Source organism: Pogonomyrmex barbatus, unplaced genomic scaffold (genome assembly GCF_055798465.1).
Source record: "Pogonomyrmex barbatus isolate J1 unplaced genomic scaffold, ASM5579846v1 scaffold3, whole genome shotgun sequence".
NCBI lineage: Eukaryota > Metazoa > Arthropoda > Insecta > Hymenoptera > Formicidae > Pogonomyrmex > Pogonomyrmex barbatus.
In genome coordinates, this window is record NW_028297127.1 from 13014031 (window position 1) to 13037119 (window position 23089).

General features: G+C 30.1%; 3 protein-coding genes across 13 annotated transcripts; 1 reads left to right on the top strand and 2 right to left on the bottom strand.

Moving 5' to 3' along the window:
* Positions 1 to 177: 177 nt before the first annotated feature.
* Nedd4 (E3 ubiquitin-protein ligase Nedd4) lies at positions 178 to 13844 on the bottom strand. Of its 5 annotated transcripts, XR_016139790.1 has the most exons (17): positions 13633 to 13842; positions 12751 to 12959; positions 9671 to 9871; positions 9392 to 9552; positions 8823 to 8988; positions 8560 to 8675; positions 8352 to 8478; positions 6599 to 6748; positions 5789 to 5839; positions 5428 to 5704; positions 5270 to 5328; positions 5099 to 5164; positions 4800 to 5029; positions 4604 to 4725; positions 3860 to 4499; positions 3511 to 3681; positions 178 to 2089 (listed from the first exon to the last, which is right to left on the bottom strand). XR_016139790.1 is itself a non-coding variant. In XM_089079202.1 (16 exons), exons 2-16 carry the CDS (start codon positions 12901 to 12903, stop codon positions 3579 to 3581), a joined length of 2610 nt encoding a protein of 869 aa, XP_088935328.1. In that variant the 5' UTR covers positions 12904 to 12959; positions 13633 to 13844; the 3' UTR covers positions 178 to 3578. The 5 variants fall into 5 exon arrangements, 4 of the variants coding, with proteins under 4 accessions (XP_088935328.1, XP_088935327.1, XP_088935330.1 ...); XM_089079202.1 differs by having other exon boundaries at positions 178 to 3681; positions 8823 to 8976; positions 13633 to 13844; XM_089079201.1 differs by having other exon boundaries at positions 178 to 3681.
* Positions 13845 to 15677: 1833 nt separating this feature from the next.
* Positions 15678 to 18416, top strand: GPHR (golgi pH regulator). Of its 7 annotated transcripts, none has more exons than XM_089079210.1 (8): positions 15678 to 15698; positions 16447 to 16610; positions 16671 to 16777; positions 16862 to 17272; positions 17350 to 17531; positions 17595 to 17780; positions 18032 to 18097; positions 18186 to 18416. In XM_089079210.1, the coding sequence occupies exons 2-8, from the start codon at positions 16564 to 16566 to the stop codon at positions 18384 to 18386; spliced, it is 1200 nt and encodes a 399-aa protein (XP_088935336.1). In that variant the 5' UTR covers positions 15678 to 15698; positions 16447 to 16563; the 3' UTR covers positions 18387 to 18416. The 7 variants fall into 7 exon arrangements, with proteins under 7 accessions (XP_088935336.1, XP_011633195.2, XP_011633192.2 ...); XM_011634890.3 differs by lacking the exon at positions 15678 to 15698 and adding an exon at positions 15795 to 15960; XM_011634891.3 differs by lacking the exon at positions 15678 to 15698 and adding an exon at positions 15796 to 16257.
* A 2-nt stretch (positions 18417 to 18418) lies between these two features.
* Positions 18419 to 22681, bottom strand: GCS2alpha (glucosidase 2 subunit alpha). The gene is made up of 7 exons (XM_011634889.2): positions 22182 to 22681; positions 21955 to 22050; positions 21470 to 21880; positions 21069 to 21395; positions 20741 to 20990; positions 19097 to 20654; positions 18419 to 19022 (listed from the first exon to the last, which is right to left on the bottom strand). Coding segments are annotated over exons 1-7 (2757 nt in total). The 5' UTR covers positions 22184 to 22681; the 3' UTR covers positions 18419 to 18909.
* Positions 22682 to 23089: the final 408 nt, after the last annotated feature.

Here is a 23089-nt window from a genome sequence, read left to right on the forward strand (position 1 = left end):
AAAGAGCAGATTGTCAATTACCTCACTAAGCTTAATGGCAATTAAATAATTTACAAGACGAAATAATACATGGACTTTGTAGAAATAAATGAGATAAATAAATAAAAAATTGATACAAAAAAATGTAAAATCTTCTTTGTCATACCATCTATGGATGTCGAAAATTACATAATGTGCAACTTTTTAATATAATTTATTTGCATATATAGTATGGTTTTCCACAATATACATTATATAAGAACATAATTCGTCTTGTAATATTAATTTCATTAAATATAATATTAATGCTTAAAATTTTTTGTCATAAATTGAAAACCACCGTATCTCGTTAGTGATCGTAACATAAGGGCATAGCACGGTAAGCATATTTTTATGTTCCTTGTTGCAACTGCGATATAGAAGCGCTCATTTTTTTTTATATAATATATTACAACGTATATATATTTTTTATATTTACACGAATGTAACGTAATTAAGTCACGCATTTATTTCAGTTCGTGCACATAAGTATATGTAAATAAAATATGTTCTGTACCACATTGAGCTAGCTTAAAATAATTAAGTCTCCTTCCTAAATTAAATAAGGCATTGGTAGTGAAAAGACATATGAATATAGACACATAAAGTGTACCGACAAATAATAGCTATCTGACGCAGTAGTAAAGTCACCATATTATTACATCAGTAAATAATAATTGCAAACGTTAAGTAGATACATTCTAATGCGTGATATAATTATCGTAAGGCATTAAGTTTTACGGGCTATTTATATAGATCAAGCATAAATGCGGTCATTTTCAAACAAAACATCTATCCGATAATACCTACATTTAAATTTTTTATATCATCGATTTACAAGTAAATACAATTTTAACACGTTGTCTGTAAAAATGTTACATAATACATTGGATACCAAATGCAATTATTAAATTCATTAAATATCTTATCATTTTTCATATACTTCTTTTTCGTATTTATCATCTTTTTTTTCTTTATAGGAATATAATACAAGAAGCTATAAGAAGCTATAGAGCATACTCAAACTCGATTACAAAAATTTACGAGTCTCTCGCATCGTCCGCATTACATTGTGACAGTGTTCTATAAATCCATCTAACATTAATTATATATAATACTTATCGCTTCACATATTGCAAATTATTAATTTTATATGATAAATGATATATATGCATGTCATACATTGAAACAAAAAAAAATTAATCCATCTCGTTATATCTCACAATTTATATTTAATCATATTTTAAAAATTAAATGTAAAGCATTAATATAAAGAGACCGATTCTGAAAGATAGATTTTAAGAACACTGCACTGCATAATAATAATTTTATTCTGTATTCAATCTTCATTATAAATCATGAAGATTGGATCACGCGCTGATTGTTCATTGTTCTATGAATTTACGGTCTTATACGCACTTCATAACATATTAGATTACACTGGATAAAGCTTATTATCTGCAAGCTAACAAGTACTAACATATTAAATGTAAACTTATACACATTTCTCTGCAAATCTAATATGAAGATGAAGGAGTACAAAAGGATATTCACCTACCGACGAATAATTGGCGCATTTCACTATCGTACGAATCTAGACTTTACGAACGAGAGACTTATTAAAATAAGAAATTTCATAACCAGAATTTAAGGCCACAAAATTTCTGTCATGACAATATTATTTATTATCTAACGGGACGTACCTGTTTACAATAAAATAAGCTGTACAAATAGGATGGAATGTTATATCAACTCCGTATCCTTCAGAATGTACGTTAATTCTGTGAATAAATGTTATAATACAAGATAGGCATTCGCATCTGACATTAATTTCATCATCTTCGATTTTTAACAAGGAGCAACATTTATATTATTTTCAAGACTATTGAGTGTTGTTGCACCAAAATATTGACAAAATATACACAATGATAAGATTTCTGGGAAACAATGTTATAAACAATTTGTTCCTTCAATTAATATAGTATATATAATTATGCTACCTGAGCACAACAGACATCCTTAAGTTATTACAAACTCAGAAGAAGAAGCAAGGTAACATTAATGATATAACCTGCAACCAATTAATTCAATTTGTTAATTCGTCAATAGTTTTTTTATAACTTTATTAATTTACTTAAAAATCAGCGAGTCTCTTATTTTACATGTTAATACAATAAAATATAAATTTTTTTCAAATAACTTATTCTAAGCTAACTCCATTCTGTACTAACACAAAATGAGATAAAAATTTTGAAATAAAAAAATTATTTTATTAGCTTTGATTTTATCGTTTTTCTTTCTTGCCTTTTCTTCTAATAACATAATTGAACAACAAAAACTGTTTGTCGTTTAATACGTGCATTTTTACTTTTTTTATACATTATACAAGTTACACGCTCGTGAATAATACGATTTCTACGCTATGCTATCTTTTATCATTTGATATAACCATAAAAAGATTGCAAAAGAAACAACATATATAAGGAAAAAGAGCTAAGTTAGTTTATACATATATATGAATGTAAAATATGTACGACGAGCATTTTATTTTTGCTCCTCAACAAAAATATTAACAGCTTTATTAAACAGTGAAAAAGGATTAAAAACTTGCATGCTGTTAAAATTGGAAAAGAGAAGTTTGGTATATCCTATAAAAATATTATTAAAATTATATAATCCATATTTACAATATTAGCAAAGTTTGATTTAATAAAAAAAAATAATGTTTTTTTCATAAACCACAGTTGCAGTTTTCAATATTTAAAGTTTGTGATATAAAATTATAAGACAAATCTTTTAAAATGAAAATTAAATAATTTCTATTGATAAAATATGATATAAATGCAAATTTCAAAAATTAAACTAATTGAAAACAAATTAAGATTATAATTAAGATTAATTCTGTTATCTTTCACTAATTTGAAAAGAATGAAGAAATTATATCTATGTGTAGACATAAGGCATTTGCTGTTTTATCTTTAAGTTGCAAAATAATATTGATTGCTCTCATTTTATGACTGAAATGTGAAACAGTTTGCCGTGATTATGCCATATAGTCATATGCACAAAATTGCATTTTGTAATAACATTCTAATATTAACAAAAAAGAAAAATCAATAAATCAATATTGTAATATCACATTATTATAGCAGCCAAATTGATTTTCTTAAGAAACCTCAAAGTTATAGTAATAACTACATGGCATGTTTTTAAAATATAGATTAATGTTTGACTGCATTTTGATAATACATTTTAAATGTTTTTCATTTGCAATAAGTATTTTTAAAAGTGCAGCATGCTGTGAAAGAGTATAAAGAGCTTATTAAAAGTTATTTAGAAAAAACTAAGTAATTTAATTTTTTAAACATATTATTTTCAATCTATTATAATGTTGTTGCTCACGTAATTAAGAGACAACAAAAATATTAAAGTGCAGAAAATTTTTAAATAGATAATTATGTTAAGAGAGATAATATACTTTTCTATGTGTACCTCTATATGAAATATATGTAATATATACATTATATTACAGATATCATCATGAACAAAGGTATTTCGTGCTAGTCGACTCCAGCAAAACCTTGAGAACCTTCAATTGCTTTAACTAGCTTATCCCTGAGTTGTTGATAACTTTTATACGGAGGAAGGTCAATACGATTAAAACTGAAATAATAATTTATATTGTATAACAAATCTATATATAGAAAATTGTTTCTTTAATAATAAGCAAAATTGATAAATGACTGTATGACTATAATTTTTGTCAAAATTTAATATATTTAATGTATAAAGAAATATAGGATTGAAATTTTAAGGAATGCATTTGATAAAATAAACTCACCAAGTATGAGCTCTTGGGTAATTCTCTGGTGTACCCCACCTCTCAATTGTAAATAACTGTGGTCCATTACTGCCATAAAGTTCTTTGAATCCATTCATTGGAACACGTGATGTGCCAGTCACAAACTGTAATAATCTAGAACGCATTTCATTACTGAATGACAAAACGACTCTCCAGAACCATTGTACAACAATATGATTTGCATGATAGTCCCCTTTATATAAAGTATTTTGTTTCCAGTCTTTCACATCAATATGCTGTATACCACACATTAACAACTCTAGTTCATGTTCATCAAATATTTTTACCAATGTTGGCGGTATAAGAGCATTAAAACCTTCTAAGAAAGCATTCATTTGTTCTTGTACGCGAGATACAAATCGCCATTGTATAACTAAACTTATATACTCGTCCTTATTCTCATCGGTCAAAGGAATATTAGCACCATCTGGCTTTAAGTCTCTTTGGGAAGTATGACCAAAGCTTTCTTCATCAAGACTAAAAGTGAGTTCTAATTCACTAGGATCATTCTCTTTAATCCACAGAAGAGAATTGTAATATTCAGAATCAACACTCTCCATATCCTTTAGATCGATTGGCTTGCCCAACATCATTTTATAAAATGGTCGAATAAAGAAAGCTAAAAAATAATTTGCAAGAAGCAAAAATATAGTTTTATTAGTATAGCTTTATTATATACGTTAATTATAATTATTATACATTTTATTATATATTAAAACTTACCATCCAAAAGCTTGCCATGATAAACAGCCATTCCTGCTATACGTCCAATAAACTTAAAGTAATTCAAATGTTCCTCGTTACATACACCAGAGCAAGGATTAATTTGCAGTGTATAATTATCTCTAAAAATAAAAAAAATGTCATTTTGTTCTATAATTATATATTATAAGCATTAAAATAAGTTTTTTATACTTACGTTGCAGAATACTCGAAAAGTCCATAGTATGGGTTAAACATTTCTTTAGACAATAAGAAGAACCATTCTCTTGCAAGGCCACCATAATCTAAACCTACCTCTCCTTCAAATTCTACCCATAATTTTGTTTTTAGAATATCAACTCTGTTAACAGAACTTATGATACGATACGAGTCTTCCAAAATATTATTCCGTCCAACTTTTATTTCAAACTTATTAGGAACATTGTTCTATAATAAAAGATGCAATCACATGTAAAAATCTATATTAAAAATTATTTAAAATATCAATATACATACAGGCTTTCTCAATTGTGATTTCAGATATTCATATTTACGTTTATAATCCCTGGAATATGGTACAGCCTAAAAAAAAAATAACAGAATAAGTTTATAATACATTTCAAACTTGTACAAACATATTCATTTATATAATCATATAGAAAAATGTATAAAATTTTGATCTCATACTGGGCCAGCAATTTGAGGATTAGACATACGTGGATCTTCCCATTGTGTTGTTCTCGTATCTGTAACAAGAAAAATAAATATCCAAGTATTATTGTAATTTACCATCCAGGTAAATTATCAGATTTAAAATTTTATATTATAAAAAGCTATGATCGTACTATGATCTATAAAAAAGATTCGTCCATCGGTATGTACTCTTTCCTCCCATCCTTCTGGAAGAGGTCCTAATTGATCTAAGTCATTTCTTGATGTTGTTGATGGTGCAATATGATTAGGTATAGAGCTTGGTCTTCCGGTTCTGGGATCAATCCAGGTTGTCGCTCTCTCATTATGATCAATAAAAAATATTCTACCATTAGGTGCTACTTGCATACCCCAACCAGGAGGTAATCCTTCATCATTAGACACAGGAAGAGTAGGTTTGGGACTTTCAATCTAAAATTTTTACAATCAAATAAAATAGAATAGATATTATATGTTGTGACATTATATAAATAATTTAAGAAACATTAAATATACCTGTTCTGATGAACGTCTCGAACCAGCCGGACTATCGACATTATCATCAGTCTGTAAATATAACATGAGAATCTATATATTACAACTTAATAAAATAAAACATGTAAATATAAAATGATAATATGTGTCTTCATTAATAAGCTAATGCTACAAGAAAATATACTTTTAAATGTAACTTTATCATTTTGCATGTAATTTATGATTATACAATGAAAAAAATTCATGCTAAACTTTAAATACGTAAAGAAATTTTTAAAATAAAGTTTCTAAACAGGACATGCTATCACTAAATTAAATTATAAAGCAATAACACATGAAATAACATGAAATAAATAAATAACATGAAATAAATTAAAAATACAGTGTCATAAAAAATAATAATGTTAACAAATATTATATCCAAAAAAACAGAAAATAAAATAAAGTTTGTATAAAAACATAAAGTTTTATCTGATATTATAAAACTAACTTTCTAAAATATTTAGATATTTCTATATATTTTTGCATATTTTATCCAATCATATGTTTAAAAAACATAATCAAATAGCTGAAAAAATGAAAATACACGTGTCGGTCTTTATATAATGCATTTGATTTAGCTTTATTAGAGTTGGAAAATTAATATATAAAATAAATAATAATATATAATATGTAAAATAAATATAATATAATATAAAATAAATAATTAATATATAAAATAAAGTTTGTATATGTTATTATTTATTTTATAGCAAGCACACAAATGTAAATATATACGTATTAAGCGTTACATTCAACTAAAAATAAACATAACTTTATGAATATTAATACCTGTTCTTCAGATTCACTAAGGTAGCCACGTTGATCGACAGAACGTCCGGAGTCTGAAGAAGTATCCCCAATACCCCCTCCCTTATGATCCCCACCCTCACAATCTCTTGCTTCCGAATCTTCATCGTCCTCGCGTAGAACTTCACCATCCTTACACACACATGCACAAATTTCTACATACTGCATGCTAATCATACAAACTGTATGAATAGATACACTAATTTCGGAATTTTTAATGTGTACGGAATTAAAAATATTGTTTAACCATCTAAGAACACATGAAAAATAAAAAGCTAATTGTGCTTCTTAATAATTTAATTTTATCAGTGTTTAACGCTAAGTTGCTAGTGCACATCTACTAATTTGTTTAGGATATATTTCTATATTTCACCACATTGTTTACTAAACACATTCTTCACACTGAAGAAAATACGCAATAACAAATATATTTATATACAAGTAAATACACCCGAACGCGTTATCGAAATAAATATTTATTGAGTTTAAAAAATTTCTTGATAATATTATAAAAAACTATAGACATTAAAATAATTTTATAAAATAGATTAATACATAATTAAAAATGTGCCTTTACTATTTTTACAAATGCAGTGAATTAAATATATCGCATTATTTATATATAATAATAAATTGTTTAATTATATATTTTGTGCGTGTGTGCGTACGAATACATGTTACATTGGATACAAATAAATAAACAGAAAATATAGTAATGCCTATCAGCATGGAGATTTGAAAGCAGAGAACATTATGTGTTACACAATTTCAATTCACAAAAGTACAAAAAAATATAATTTAGAAATATATTAAAAAGTATTCTCGTATATTTATTCTATAAATATAAATAAATCTAATAAAATTTGAAAACTTTCTAAAATATAAATATAATATACACGATGTCCCACAATTTGCACACGCGGAATATACAGTAGAATTCTTTATATCAGAAGAAACAACCTTTTCCTTTTGAAAATTTGAAACTAATGAATAAGCATTCTACATCAACGCATAAATCAATAACGGCGTCTACTGGATGTATATATTGTTCTACTATATATTTAAAAACTGTATAACAGCATGAAATCACGCGTCTAAATATCACTACTTTGAATATATAAATAAAAGAAAGTATTCCGATATTTTGAAAATTGAAAATAAATTTGGTAATGCGTGAATGATAGTCTAACTGATATAAGATAATCTTATCCATAGAGTAAGAGATATCAATTAGAAAACTTTCATTAAGTTGAATTCAAATGAGCGGTACTTAGATATCATGCAAAGTTATTAGAAAATTTTCAAAAAAATAAAAAAGCATCATACACATTCACAACAACCATAATTTACGTATGACTTAGAACACTCATTTGTTAGCTTCATATTTTCATTTAAAATTACTATTTCAATGAAATTTTGGTACAGGAAAAAATTGCATCTTCTAATGCAAAAAATTGCATTATATATCTCGTGTATATTCTATGAGCATCCTATGTAATATCGATAACATAACAAAATAATAATATAAATAGCCTGAACTATTTAGAACAAAACAAGATTATTATGGTAAATTTAATTTTAATAGCTCAATGTTTTCCTACGTATATGTGAAAAAATTAGTATATTAATATTAATTGTAATCTAATTTTCTATATTAGATATGTTATTTATGTAACATAAGTATGTTAAGTTTATGCAAAAATAACTTAAAATTGAAAAACATTGTTAAACTTACTTGATTTACTACAGAATTTCTATGTCTGCCTTCATCATCAGCACTAATATGAAATCGTCGTTGAAATTCAGTAGCTGCTGTATCCAGATTACGTTGTTCAACAATTCCACTTGTCGCTGTTGTATCTCTATTATAAAAAAATAACATTTTTGTAAGATATATATTATATACAATATTTTCACACGATATTAAATAAATGTTCACATACGGTTCTGGTCGTTCCCATTGCGTGAAACGCGCTATATGATTAACATAGTATGTACGACCATTTGCGTCCTGTCTTTCTTCCCATCCTGGTGGTAATGGCCTATTAACCATCGTAATCTGCACAAGTGTTTCAAATAATTTAATAATTGATAAAATCATAAGATTATTTTCATTTCGCAAGCATGTAAAAAATGTTGCAATCAATTTCTCATACTAAAAAATATATTTACTGGCTATATTAATAGAACATCTGTTTGTACATACATCTGCGCTTTGTTCTATTGGACTGTTACTCTCTGGCTGTACTAATTCCCATCCGCCTGAATCAGATACGTCTCCGTTATCATTTTCAATACTAGATGAGTCGGAAATGTATGCGTGATAGAGTTCCAACGTTCCTTTAACTCGTGACCGCTGACTGGAATGATTACTAGCCATATCCTCATAAGTTATTCATTTTGCATTTGCAAATAAAACGTACAAAGCAAACAAATATCAATTAAATAATATTAATGTAAAGTGTATATACATAATTGTATATATACATAATTGGATACTTTTATAATTATATAGTCAAATTTAAATTTTATATACATATATATATATATATAATGTATATTATTAATAATTGAAATTAAGAAGATTAAAATTATAACTGATAATTTATGACTCACTTGTGCTAAGATGATGAAAAGTTATAACATATTACAAACTTATTACAAACTTATATATCGCAATTAGATATAAATAATATAAATTAGATCAAGATGTGTAATATATAAAATTAAGTCGACAAATATGTAGCGTGAAGCAAAATCATCAAAAATACTTACCTACGTGGACGAAGTACATAATTCCTAGCAGGAATAGCACGACCTTCTTGTTCCTTTGGTAAATTAATCAATGTTAACTCAACCATACCAAGAAAATCATCCCTTGTCAATCTATTTTCATCAAAAACTTGTAAAACCAATTTGTGTTCTACTGGTTTAACCTGTCAAAAATAGTTTATGCTAGTAATATATATTTTACAAGTTAAAAGTAACACAATTCTGGAGAAAAAACATATGCTCTTTGTAAATTATTTCTTTTTCTTTCTTTATTCTACTTACCCTAAATATAAATTCTTCTTCCCAAATAGGATTCAATGTCTTCTTCTTAGTTCTTGTAAGTGCAGAGTCCACTGTATGATCGCCATTTATTGTATTCAAGTCCACGCGTACATAGGGATCACTCGCACCAAAAATATCTTTCTTAGCTAAATGGTGCCCAGCGATTACTTTTAATCTCAACTTGCTCGTTGTTTCGTCTCTCTAATTAAATAATTTGTCAGATAAGATAATTAAATACTAGAATTATGCTTTATTATAAAAAATAAAATAACGCATATATATATATATATATATATATATATATATATATATATACACACATACATACATATGAATCATAACACTAATAAAAATTAATGCATATCAAAACATAATTGAAATTTATAATATCTTTCCATATATTATTGCAGCTCTATTTCAAGCCTTAAATCACGATATCAAAGATACAAGCTTTACTTTTGTATAGAAAAATTATCAGGTGATATCTGTCCAACTGATTATTATCATATAATGGCAGACGAGTCTTCCTTGAATATTGCACTATATTGCACAAGACGTGTCGCCAGTTATATTAAATTATATCAAAGTTATTAACAAAGTTTAACAAAAGTATTGCTTGTGGCAATAACAAATACTGAAATATGGAATGGAGTAATCAATGAAAGTGCGTTTTAGCCACTTGCGAAGACACGTGCGAGCGACGTCGTTAAAATACGATGTTACGTTGCCAATGAATATAATTTAGGATTGATATCAGAGATTGGTATTTTTCTGATATGATACGAATTGTCGTCATCATCATTGCGACACGCGCCTCTAGTGGCAACACACCATGTATGTCAACGGCAACGGATACGCCTCGTGGAAGAAAAAAACAACATCGTGGCAATAAACAGCTCGTGCCCGAAAGTAACACTCGTCCGTTGCACCTTTATCAGTCGCCCAGAACCCAACCTGTACTTGTCAAACTGTCAAAGTGTAGTTACGTACGGAATCGCCATCGACTCCGGCCGTCGGATTGTAACCGTAAACATGTTCCTCTGCCATTAACGTTATGTGTGCTCGATTGGTATCTAATCGCGGACCGCTCTCTCTTGCTATTTAACGGGCCTCACAGTTTCTTGTGTGCCATCAAGAAACCTATTTTGTGCTAACCCCTCTCCGCGACTGCTGCGCGACCGTGGCGGATGTGACATACCCGCTTCCGGGTTCAAAGATAACCTTTTAAATATTCAAAAAGCAACAAACCAGATCGACTCTCATTTACGCGTGAACAATTTTCGAAAAATTGTTTTGTAATTTATTTTAAATCTTCGTTACGAGCTATTCTCTATAATAGAATATTATTTATTTATCGAGATATTTGGAATAATAGAAAAAAATATAAAAGTTTAACAAAAAAATTTAAAGACGACAAAACACGAGAGGAAAATTCCTAAAAAATTTTTCATGTGTATTTAAACTGCTTAAATATATATATATATATATATATTAATTATATATTGTGTTAATCTAATGTTAATTTAATATTAATATATATAGTTTATGTATATAAATTTTGGAAAATGATATTTGTATTTATTAATATAAAATACCGTTTTAAAAATTTTATTAATAATCATAGCATTGAACAAAGAATTATTATATAAATTTGTTCTTATCTTATATCTCTAGAATTATGACAAAATCTTACCTTGAAAAGTCGTGACTAAATAAAAATCATGATGAAAGATATCTTTATAACTAATTTACGTAACTTTTTACATGACTTTGTGAATTTGACAATGTTTAAATACCCAAGTTGATTGCAACCTATTATCTAGAAAGACTTATTATTTGAAAAATCTATTACTACATAATATAAATCAAAATTAATTAGAAATAAAATAATATTTTAAAAAGAGATACAAAAAAAATATAATGTTTTTGTAGTAACAAATCTATAATAAATTTTGAATTGAGTAACGCATTATACATTTAAAATAGCCGTCAAACTTGTGGTTCGCTCTTTATTATGTGGCTTGACATTGCAATTGCGTTTGTAGTTACATGTAGAAATTTTTTCGTGAGGAAATTTTAAAATTTTCGAAAGATTTTCCATTTTTTTTCTTGCTAACTTTGCTTTCGTTTGTACTGCGGAAAGAAATTGGTGACAGGAGTACCAACATTCGTACAGATATTCGTAAAGCATTAGTCACAATCCGATCTTATATTTAAGCTCGTCTTAAGTACAAGCCCAAAATATTAAACTCATGACACAGAAAAACTTAAGCAGTAAAACGTAAATAGTAAGAAAAGTGGTTTATCATATAGACAATTATTCCTCGACTATAAAAAGAATAATCGAATATGATTATTCAGATTCAATTTTCTTATCGTTTAACATATTCAATTTTCTTAAGCCAGCGGCACACGATGCTTTTTTTCCTGCTGATTTGCTAGCTGGATTTGCGTGCTCTTGTCTCTGATTGGTATATTCTTTTGGATCTAAAAAAATATACCAATCGAAGACAAGAATTCAATAAGCACGCAAATCCAGCTAGCAAACCAGCAAGAAAAAAAGCATCGTGTGCCGCTGGCTTTACTGTTTACTGTTTTTCTATTTGCCATAACCCTTACGCGGCCATTTTATTTTTGCCGAGTCGATTCGAGTTAAAACAATCTTAAATATATAAAACAAACTATGATATGAATATTAATATTGATAGATTACATTTCAATCAATAAAATAGCTTACAACTTCAATCAATAAAATAGCTACAAACTTACTTAAGACGATCTCAAATATAAGAACGGACTATGAACATTATTTATTGAAATCACAGTAGCTCCATTCCATTCAACACTTGCAAAACGGAATGCAGGAGAGCAGAACTTGTTACAACCAATCAGAAAAGATTGCATCGATGGCTGTTACATTAATTTAATATTCTGCTGCATTATTCCGCTTTGCGAGTGTGCGGGAATTAGAAGTGGAATGCATCTATGTGTGTATTCAAACACACACACCACACACACACCATATTCACAGACGACCCTCTTTCTCTCTCGCATACATATCTCTCGTATACATATCTCACCGCAGACTCCGACAAAGACGCCCGACCAAGTTGCGCATTGACCTCTGTCACACGTGATGCGGGATGATGCTGCGCGGTCCATGAGTAGGCACGTCTTCTAGGTGGAACTGGATCAACACCGGCGTAAATCGGATATGTCAGAGTGCCCGGCATTTCTCGATCTTCCTTTACGTCCCTCCAACGTCACAGGAACCCCGGACTCACCGACTCTGTACATTGCAGTTTTTTTTTTTTCCCTTTATTTATTTAGATACGTGTTATATTTTAGATTTCAAACCACGTTGAAGAAAATCTATAATACGCATATTTCATGGCGAAGCCGTGCACACGTCAAGACTCTTTCGAGAAATTTATGCATTTTCATGTTTTTTTATTCGCTGTAAATTTACGTTACACTTTCACCTCCCTTAAAAGATTGTAATTGATAATTTATAGATGTTTGTTTTTCAAGCTACATTGATTTATACTAATAAATATTTAGCATATTGCTCATACATTTCAATACATTTCAAGAAAGTTACGTTATACATTCTGTTAGGTAATGTTAGGTAATATTAGGTAATATATTAATTAGGTAATATATGCTGAAGTATGTAGAAACTTTAAATAGTACCAAAATCATTTGAAAAACTTATATGATATTACTTAAATTGGATAACATGTATTATTTTCCATATATATTGGTTATGTAATAATGTAATTTCCGAATCTACATCAAATCTACCAGTTTATACATATGCAGAATATATATGTAATATAATTCTACAATTTTAACATAAGGACGTATCTTCTTATTTATATTTTACATATAAATATTCTCTTCTAATAAAATATTAGATTTTTATTTATATATATGAACGTCATAGAAACGAAAATAGTTACATCTCCCTCCACGAAATTCCGATGGAGCTTCTCAACTTTCGTATGGCTATATTTCAATCTCCTAATTAATTTAACGATCAGTTCACTCGTAGGTCACATCGCGATCACCAATCCGTGCACTTGACGTCACGATCTTTCCGGGAAAGGAAACGAGCATAAGCACCCGTTCGTTCGCATTCAGATTTCCTCGATCACTAACGCGAAGCAAATGCTTAAAATTTTAGATAAGGCAGTATCGTTAATCATCACCAAGATAACGTGCACTACGACACACACACACACACACACACACACACACACACACACCACACACACACACAAGGGCACTTATCGTATACTGATAATTTCACGTGTACTGTTGCATTTGTGCACAGGTGGTCGAGTAATCGTCTCCGCTTGCTGCAAATTAACAATTTTGAGTGTGCAAATATGCACGCTACCTAACGTTAGAATTATCGAAATGTGTAAAATACACAGCTTGCGAAATCCGACAATACTCTCCAATCTTTTAGCGTATTGTTGAATTTCACTTACCTAAATATATATAAATCGATTCTTTATATACATTTTTCTCCTCTCTTCCATTTTTTTTTTTTTATTATCAATTCACTCGAGATCGATTGATGCCAATGAATTGATGATTTTATATATATAGAATTTCGCGGAAATAATATTCAAAGATTAGCAATAAAATTATAACACTTTGGCTATATGTAATTTCTAGTCTATCTTTCTTAGAAAAAAAATATTTTTATCAATTTTTAAACAATAATTCTCTATTATGCTGATATTTAATAAAATAATAATTCTTTATTGCGCTGACAATAACATATTATTCTACGAATGTAAGAGTTATTTTAATCAAATCTTAATCCGACTTTGATCAGTGATTAATTTAACTGACAGAATTACCGGTAAAATTTCCTGCAATATAATTTCTTGCCTGTAATCTAATCTGTCTCTTCATATGTCAAATAATAAAGATTAATAATTCTATCCACGTTAACGGAACAATACAGAACAAGATATTAATGAACAGGTTATAATTTACAATTATGAATCCGAAATTTGATAGACGAGTTTTCTGAAAATTAATTTATGGATTCCTTGTAACGCTATTAATAGATAATAAAAATTTTCACATTAACTGTATCAATTGCGTTTGCATTAGGTTTATGTTCTGCTGGCAAAGCTTTCAAACGTAACATGACGGCGTATTGACGACATATCGATCTGTCAAATACAGATTCCGTTCGTTACTGTCAATCCGCTTTGTATCTCACATCGCAAATCCGCTTGACTTCTCTCATCAATTTGCCGTCATGTCTTATTGATGAATTTTATATATTTTTGCCAATATGTAACGACAGCGTTGCGATAAAATTGCAAATACCGCATCAAATTTTTGTCAATAAAATCTGCATCATATATTTGCAAAATCTATTTTCTCAACTGTTTGGAATTATCAAAGGAAATTATCAAAGGAATCATCAAAGGAAACTACATGGATATGAGCAGAATATCTTCATAGGACGATGAAGCGAAGCCTGAGGATTGAGGGGAACAATTCATCTTGATTGATCAGAATTAAAGAAAAAATTATTGTTATGTTTTTGCGGTGTTTCTTATTTTTATCGAAGCATCGATGTCCTTTGAGATTACATATTCGATTTGTAAGATTACATATTCGATTATGTAATAAAAATTAGTGCCTGGAATAAAATGACGTATTCTGTAATTGGATTGTTACGCAAATTGTCTTTCAAACTGCTTTAAAAAAATCATATATTTTTCACATAATAAGAAAATTATTTTTAATTATGCCGCTATGCTGGTTACTGTAGATATTTAAACTGTATCTTCTAGATTAAAAAACAAAAATGTATATATAAAAATTAAGAGAAAAGCTGTGAATAAATAACATCCTCAAGATTCGTAGTTGGCGATTTACCTTTCTAATTTTCTAAGACCTTTGAAAATGCCTGTTTTCATGTATCACTAATTGTTTTTATTTTTAGCATTAGAATAGGTTATAATCAAAGTAAACGCAGAATAATAAAATTTGAGTGATTATTTATGATCATGTTATCTATTTTGATTAAAAATGGGTAATGAGCGACGCATAAGAAGTACTTCGATTTTTCATGATTTTCACGCGGCTATACAACTGAACAGACCCTAAAACGTTGTAGTGTACTCGTGTTTAGAACCACCTGCGCCCTGTCAAGTGCTGAGTATCGCCGGTTAAAACTTCGCGATGCGAAGTGAAAACCGCGATAACGAAAAATGGCTTTCATCGAGGACACTTTTGTGATTCTCGTAACACAGGTGGAAATTCGTTTCCACTACAAGATCAGTTTTATCGATACTTCCCGCACTGATTAAGGTTATAAAGAGAGTACGGTGCTCCATACGTGTATTTCAGAATCGTGTGAATGATTATTTCTTTAACAAAGTTTAATGTAAAGCATAATATATATAAAACTGGACGAATATTTTATTTTGGTGATCTAATAACTTTCTTTACTACATCCTCAATCGACATTGATTCCTTGCGGATTATTAATATCTGTATGATATTTTTACATATAATACACTCATGAAATTGTAATTGATTTGTGAAATGTATGTATCTTTGAAATGCAACAATAAATTTCGTGTTGTAAAGCCGTGCATTTTATTTAGTAAAATGTTGAATCTTGCTGTCTAGCTGCATACATGTTTCTACATATTATTTGTTTTTAACCTACTTCGAATAGAATCTTTCATATAACTTATAACATTTTCTGTTTATTTATCTCCCATATATTTCAGGTAATTTTCTTCTTAGGAGGATGGGTGTTCTTTGTGAAAAAATTATTCAGGGATTATGAAGTTCATCATAGACTAGTACAACTAATTTTCTCCGCAACATTTTCATTGTCATGTACCATGTTTGAATTAATTATTTTTGAAATAGCAGGAGTGCTTGACTCAAGGTAATAAAAAATATGTTCGTACTTTATTATTGAAGGTATAATATATTTGTTTCTCTCTAGTTCTAGATATTTCCATTGGAATGTTGGCCTTTACATGCTTCTGTTTATGGTAATAGTTCTGATACCATTTTATATAGCATATTTTATTATCAGCAATATCAGATTTGGTATGTATCCTTTATAAATATTTACTTATTTCTATTGATCACATCATTTTAATCAAATCAAATTGATCATTTTTTCATCTGCAGTAAGACTGAATCTAATACAGCCATTGACTATTATCATATATCTTTTCTATCTCTATCTATTCTGGAAAGTGGGAGATCCTTTTCCAATATTAAGCCCCAAGAAAGGATTGCTTTCTATAGAGCAAGGTGTCAGTCGAATAGGAGTTATCGGCGTCACAGTAATGGCCCTTTTGTCAGGTTTCGGGGCTGTAAATTATCCATATACTTCAATGACTTACTTTATGCGTCCAGTTTCTTACACGGACGTACAGTCTATAGAAAAACGATTGTTGCAAACTATGGACATGATTATTGCAAAAAAGAAAAGAATTGCCTTAGCTAAAAAGGGTGAAGCCGATGGACAAACCGAAACTCGATCTCGATTATGGGGAATGCTAGGTCCATTAGGTGGTATAAAGGGAAATCAAGAAAGTATATATTCTCATTAATTTTCAAAAAAACTATGAATATCGGTTTATCTTAATAATACAATACATGTTATTTTATAGGTATCAAGCAATTACAAATTGAAGTTGCCGCTTTAGAGGAGTTATCACGACAATTATTTTTGGAAGCGCATGATATACAAAATGCGAGAGAACGTCTAGAATGGGCTGCTACTTGGCAAGGGAAATATTTTAATTTCCTCGGTTATTTCTTTTCTTTGTACTGCACATGGAAAATATTCATTGTAAGTGTGATTAATTGCTAATTTAAATTTCCTCTAATAATAATTCATAATCACGTTATATAGTCCACAATCAACATAGTATTTGATCGAGTTGGCAAAAAAGACCCAGTGACTAGAGGAATTGAGATTGCAGTGCATTGGATTGGTTTTAATATCGATGTCACGTTTTGGTCACAACACATTTCTTTCTATCTCGTCGGTTGCATTGTTGTAACATCCATACGTGGATTATTGTTAACTCTGACAAAGGTACACAAAAACATATATATATACACACACACACACACACACACACACACACACACACACACATCTCTTATATACTTTTTTAATTTCTATAAAATATTCTATATGTATGTGTATTATTAATTTTATATAATTAATGTTTCTAACACTCTATTGCATATATAAAATAAAACAAAGAGATATGTAATAATAAATATGAATATTAATTTTTCATTGCATTATTTAATATACTCACTACTGACTTCTTGTTTTAGTTTTTCTATGCTATATCAAGCAGCAAATCGTCAAATATTATTGTACTTATACTTGCGCAAATAATGGTGAGTATAACTTAAGATTATCTAATATAGAATATATAATTCTTATATGTTCAGATTTAAAATTTTGCGTTGCCTTTCTTCTTTCCAGGGTATGTATTTCGTATCTTCCGTACTTCTTATGCGAATGAATATGCCAGCAGAATACCGCATTATAATAACGCAAGTATTAGGAGAATTACAATTCAATTTTTATCATAGATGGTTTGATGTTATTTTCTTGGTATCAGCGTTATCATCAATAGTGTTTTTATATTTAGCTCATAAACATGCACCAACAGAACGCATGTAACAAAATAAAGGTACTTTTTATTGAGAAAAATCTTATCAGACTTATGAAGCAGTTTATTTAAAACCTACATTCGATATTTCGGTAGATAAGTTATTAAAATTATTCTCGGGGATGCCCAAGAATAATAAAATTAAATACTTTTGATACATATTTTTGTTGTAATGTGCTATAATAGTCTTAAATGCTATAATCTTTATATTTCTCATTTTTTTTATTAAATCATAGAATAAAGAAAATTATATAATTATTACTGTGTAAATTATACAATTATTACTGTGTAAATTATACAGAGGATCATATTTATAATTTTCCAGATATATTTGCTTAATTGACTTGATCAATCAATTAGCAGCTATTATATAATTAAAAGCAATCAGTAATTACTTTACTTTCACACAATAGCTAAATTGTATTCATATTTGTTCTAAAAAACAATCATCCAAATCACAGATAACTGAACAGTGATAGAAAATTGGCATTAATGTATGGATACTGAGTCGATTATGAATAAAATATCATAATCCTAATGTAATAATTCAATGGTCCATTCCTCGCCCATATTTACAGCTGGTTTACGTATCGTTAATACATTGTTATGTGGATTATATGTAGTCTCCAAAGTTACTTTTCCCATGCCTGTAAGAAAATATATTATTAATACAGATTTATTGTCAAATTGATGTATCACGCATATTTGAATGATTACTCACTGTGAGATTCCAATTGGGCAGATTTAATTCCCTGTGGAGGATTAGTTATGTCTATTCTTTCTAACCAGCTTTGTGTTTCATACGAAGCTAATTTATCTTTCAGAGTTGAAATAATCTTATTGCCGTCCAAAGTTATTCTTAGATACAAATATTTTCCATGACGATATTCGAAGCTGACTTCATCATCAATGTATAGGGTGCCACTAGCTTTGCCATCGCTATCAGCAATTACTATCAGTGTGTAAGGATCATTTCTCATGGCTACTGTACTACGTCGTATTCTCATTTTTCGTGGTACGATAGTACCACTTTTTTGGAATACGGGAATCTTGTGAATTGTTACTGGTATTTTGACGTATCCTGAGTTTTGATAGGCTTGCATCGTATCAATATCGTACCAAGTTATTTTACCTTCTCCTGGGAAGTAAACTGCTACTTCAGTTGCACTAGATTGGAATACTGGACGTACGAGTATCGAATCGCCGAGTAGCAACTGATCGTCGATAGTAAATGTTCCTGATTCGGTTGGATAATGCGCCCATAAAGGTCGTATAACGGGAAGACCGTTTACTTCATGTTCTCTAAAAAGTGTATACCACAATGGCAAATAAGAATATCGCAATCTAAGAGTTTCACGAACTATTTGGGTGGTTTCCTCATTAAATGTCCATGGTTCACGTCTCTTTGTCTCAATATGAGAATGTTGTCGGAAGAAAGGCAACCATGTTGCAGCTTGATACCACCTAATAAACAACTCAGAATCTGGATTTTTGAAGAAACCTCCAACATCGGCACCGCAGAATGACATTCCAGATATAGCTACTGAGAGACACATGGGATAACTTATACGGAGATGATTCCAGTCAGCTGTATTATCACCGGTCCACATTGCAGCATAACGTTGTGATCCAGCGAAGAAAGATCTTGTTAAAACAAAAGGTCTTAAAGAACCACCTGACCGATGGAATAAAGCTTCATACGTCGAACGAATATACATGTGTCCATTAATATTATGAACATCTCTATGTTCCCAACCTCCGTAATGGATGAGATCTTTTGGTGCCGTTATTTCAGGTCCATTAAACACACTTGGTTCATTCATATCATTCCAAATATATACATCGTTAGTTGTACCGTGGAATTTATCTAAACTGTATAATCCAGTATAATATTCGATAACTTTTGGATCGAAAAAGTCTAAATAGGATGAGGATCCGGGCCAGCACCAACCCTCGTAATCTTTTCCATCTCTGGTTTTGATATAATAGCCCAAGCTGGTAGCATCATTATGTAAGAAATAACTATTATCGCGTTTAATATGAGGATCTATGATAACCACCAATTTTCTGCCTTTAGCAGTAAGATTATGTATCATTTCGAGAGGATTTGGGAATTTACGTGAATCCCAAGTAAAATATTTCTTGCTATCGGTATATTCGATGTCAAGCCACATAACTTCCAATGGTATATCATGTGTATCAAAACCTTCGGCAATTGTTGCAACATCATCCTGATCATTATAATTCCAACGAGATTGATGATATCCGAAAGCAAACATCTAAAATGCGCATTAAAAAGATAACATCAGTATATCATAATTTAAAAAAAAGATATTAAATTTTTACAATATTTTGTTCAACATACCTGCGGCAAAGGAGCTGTGCCAGTTAAAACGGTGTATTGTTTAAAAACGTCAAGTGGTTTTGGACCCATCATAAAGAATATATCAATCACTCCAGATTCTGACATAAAATGAGCATCTACTTGAGATTTTTTAGTCGATCCAGATACAAGATTAACAATACTTTCTACAACATTATTGTCTGCACTCAATAGAATATCAACCCATGTTTCTGCTGTATTATGCCAGAAAACAGCAGATGACTTTTCCTTTCTGAAACATTATAAACTTTGCATAAATATATTTTCATGAATTTCAGAGTTTTCATTTATCTACTTAATAAGTCCTTACCCATGAGCATAAAGAACTGGAATGGCACCATACAAAGCCATACGTTCATTTGTTTCATATTCAAACACATCTAAATTATACAATCTATATGGATCAGTAGATTTCGTTGACTGCAATGCAAATGAATCGGCGTGTTCTGGAATACCATATGCATGCTCCGATCCAGGAAAACTGAAATCCATGGCAACAGCTTCAGGTCCATACGGTTTCGCGTCATGATGCTCCTTAAAGTTTTCTTCCCAGGCACCAGGATCATTTTCAGCACTATCGCCAGGATATGTTGTATTTGTTTTTACTGCTTCGGCATTTTCATCTTGTTCTGGTTGTCTGTATGATACATAGCAATATATCATTTTATAAAAAAATTTAATGCAATAATTCTATTTTATAACAATACTTACTTTTCTGATTTGACGCGTACATGTTCAAATCTCATAAGACCACGAGCATTTCCTACTATTGTTAAAACACCTTGAGAATATAACTCTACTTTAAATGGATTAATATATAAGACAGCTTTGTTATCGCCTTTGGTTACAGTTATGCTGTCAGCAGTGTTTTCCACAAAATCTACTTCCACAATTTGTGGCTGATCGTGAAGAGCATATTGATTTTCATATCCAGGACGCAGTGGATTTTTCTCCTTGATGTGTAACCGAAATGTACTTTCCTTCAATGTGGTGAGTTGTACCACATAGGTAACACCTGTATCTTTATTAAATAAGTCTATAACGATCACAGATTCATTCTGTACATATGTATCTGGCAAAAGCCGATATGGTGTTTTTCCAGGTTCCATTCCTCTGCATCGTCTGTGAGAAAAATAAAATAAAGATTACATTCAACATCTCAAATAATGATATTCACAATGAAAGTCAATTCTTACCGACAGAAACTGCTTTGATCGCATCTTTTGAAATTGTCTCTGTTGACAGCATCGGTAATGAATGGAGAACATAGTAGTATTAAAAATAGAGCCAACCTGAAACAAAAACAAAATGAGATCAGTGCCGAACATTCACCAGGCACTATGTTCTAAGTAAATCACAGATTAAAATTTCATAAAAACGCAGATTAAAATTTCATGAAATCATGCTTATCAGCGAGCATTACATCGTGCTCTTTCACGTTCGGCTGGGTAACGACCCCGAGAAGAAATTTTGCCGGAAAACGCGACCACGCAACAGCCTGTAGCAACCGCAACAACGTTCCTTTATAAAAACTGTACAACTTCACCGTAGCGTATGGCAGCCGTATTCGTTCGACGACAGATTAGATTAGATCGGCGAACGGCGGAGCGATGAGTTCATTGAAAAAAAAAAAAAAAATATTTATATACGAATATCGCGCGGAGAGAGCGACACGTCAGCGGCGTATCAATGATCCGCGGAATCTGCGACGTTACGCTAGTAAAACTGACGATGACCGCCGCGCCCGGCAAGAACGTCGTGAATGAGCGATTTTTCGCACACTCGCGACAAATCCGTATCTTCGCCCCGATCGAAGGTTAAAAAGCCGAAAATAAACTCATGGCACGCGCGAAGCTATGTTGAGGAAGCGACTACTGCCGTATCGCCACATCTCGCCTTCCCGCTGATCATGCGAGATTGATTTTATAGATGGCGCGACGTGATTCTTTCCAATAAAAGGTTTATTCACCCTGCTTACAGTCCTTGACATTTTTGTCTCTAACATATTTTGATATCTAAGTGTCGGCCCACAATAAGTATTTAATCTTTAAGTCGTAAGAAATTGACTAATCATAGTCGAATATTCTTTCCATATTCGATTATAATTGGTCAATTTCTTACTTCTTAAAGCTTAAATCACCTATTGTGGACCGACATTAAAAGCGAAATAAATAAATAAATATATATATATATATATATGTATATATATATATATATATATATATATACGATGAAGAAAAGGAAACGATAAACTCGATCGCAAGAAATGCAAGCAATGGATCCGATAAAAAAATTTTCCATATATTATTAATGATGTCTGTATTAATATGT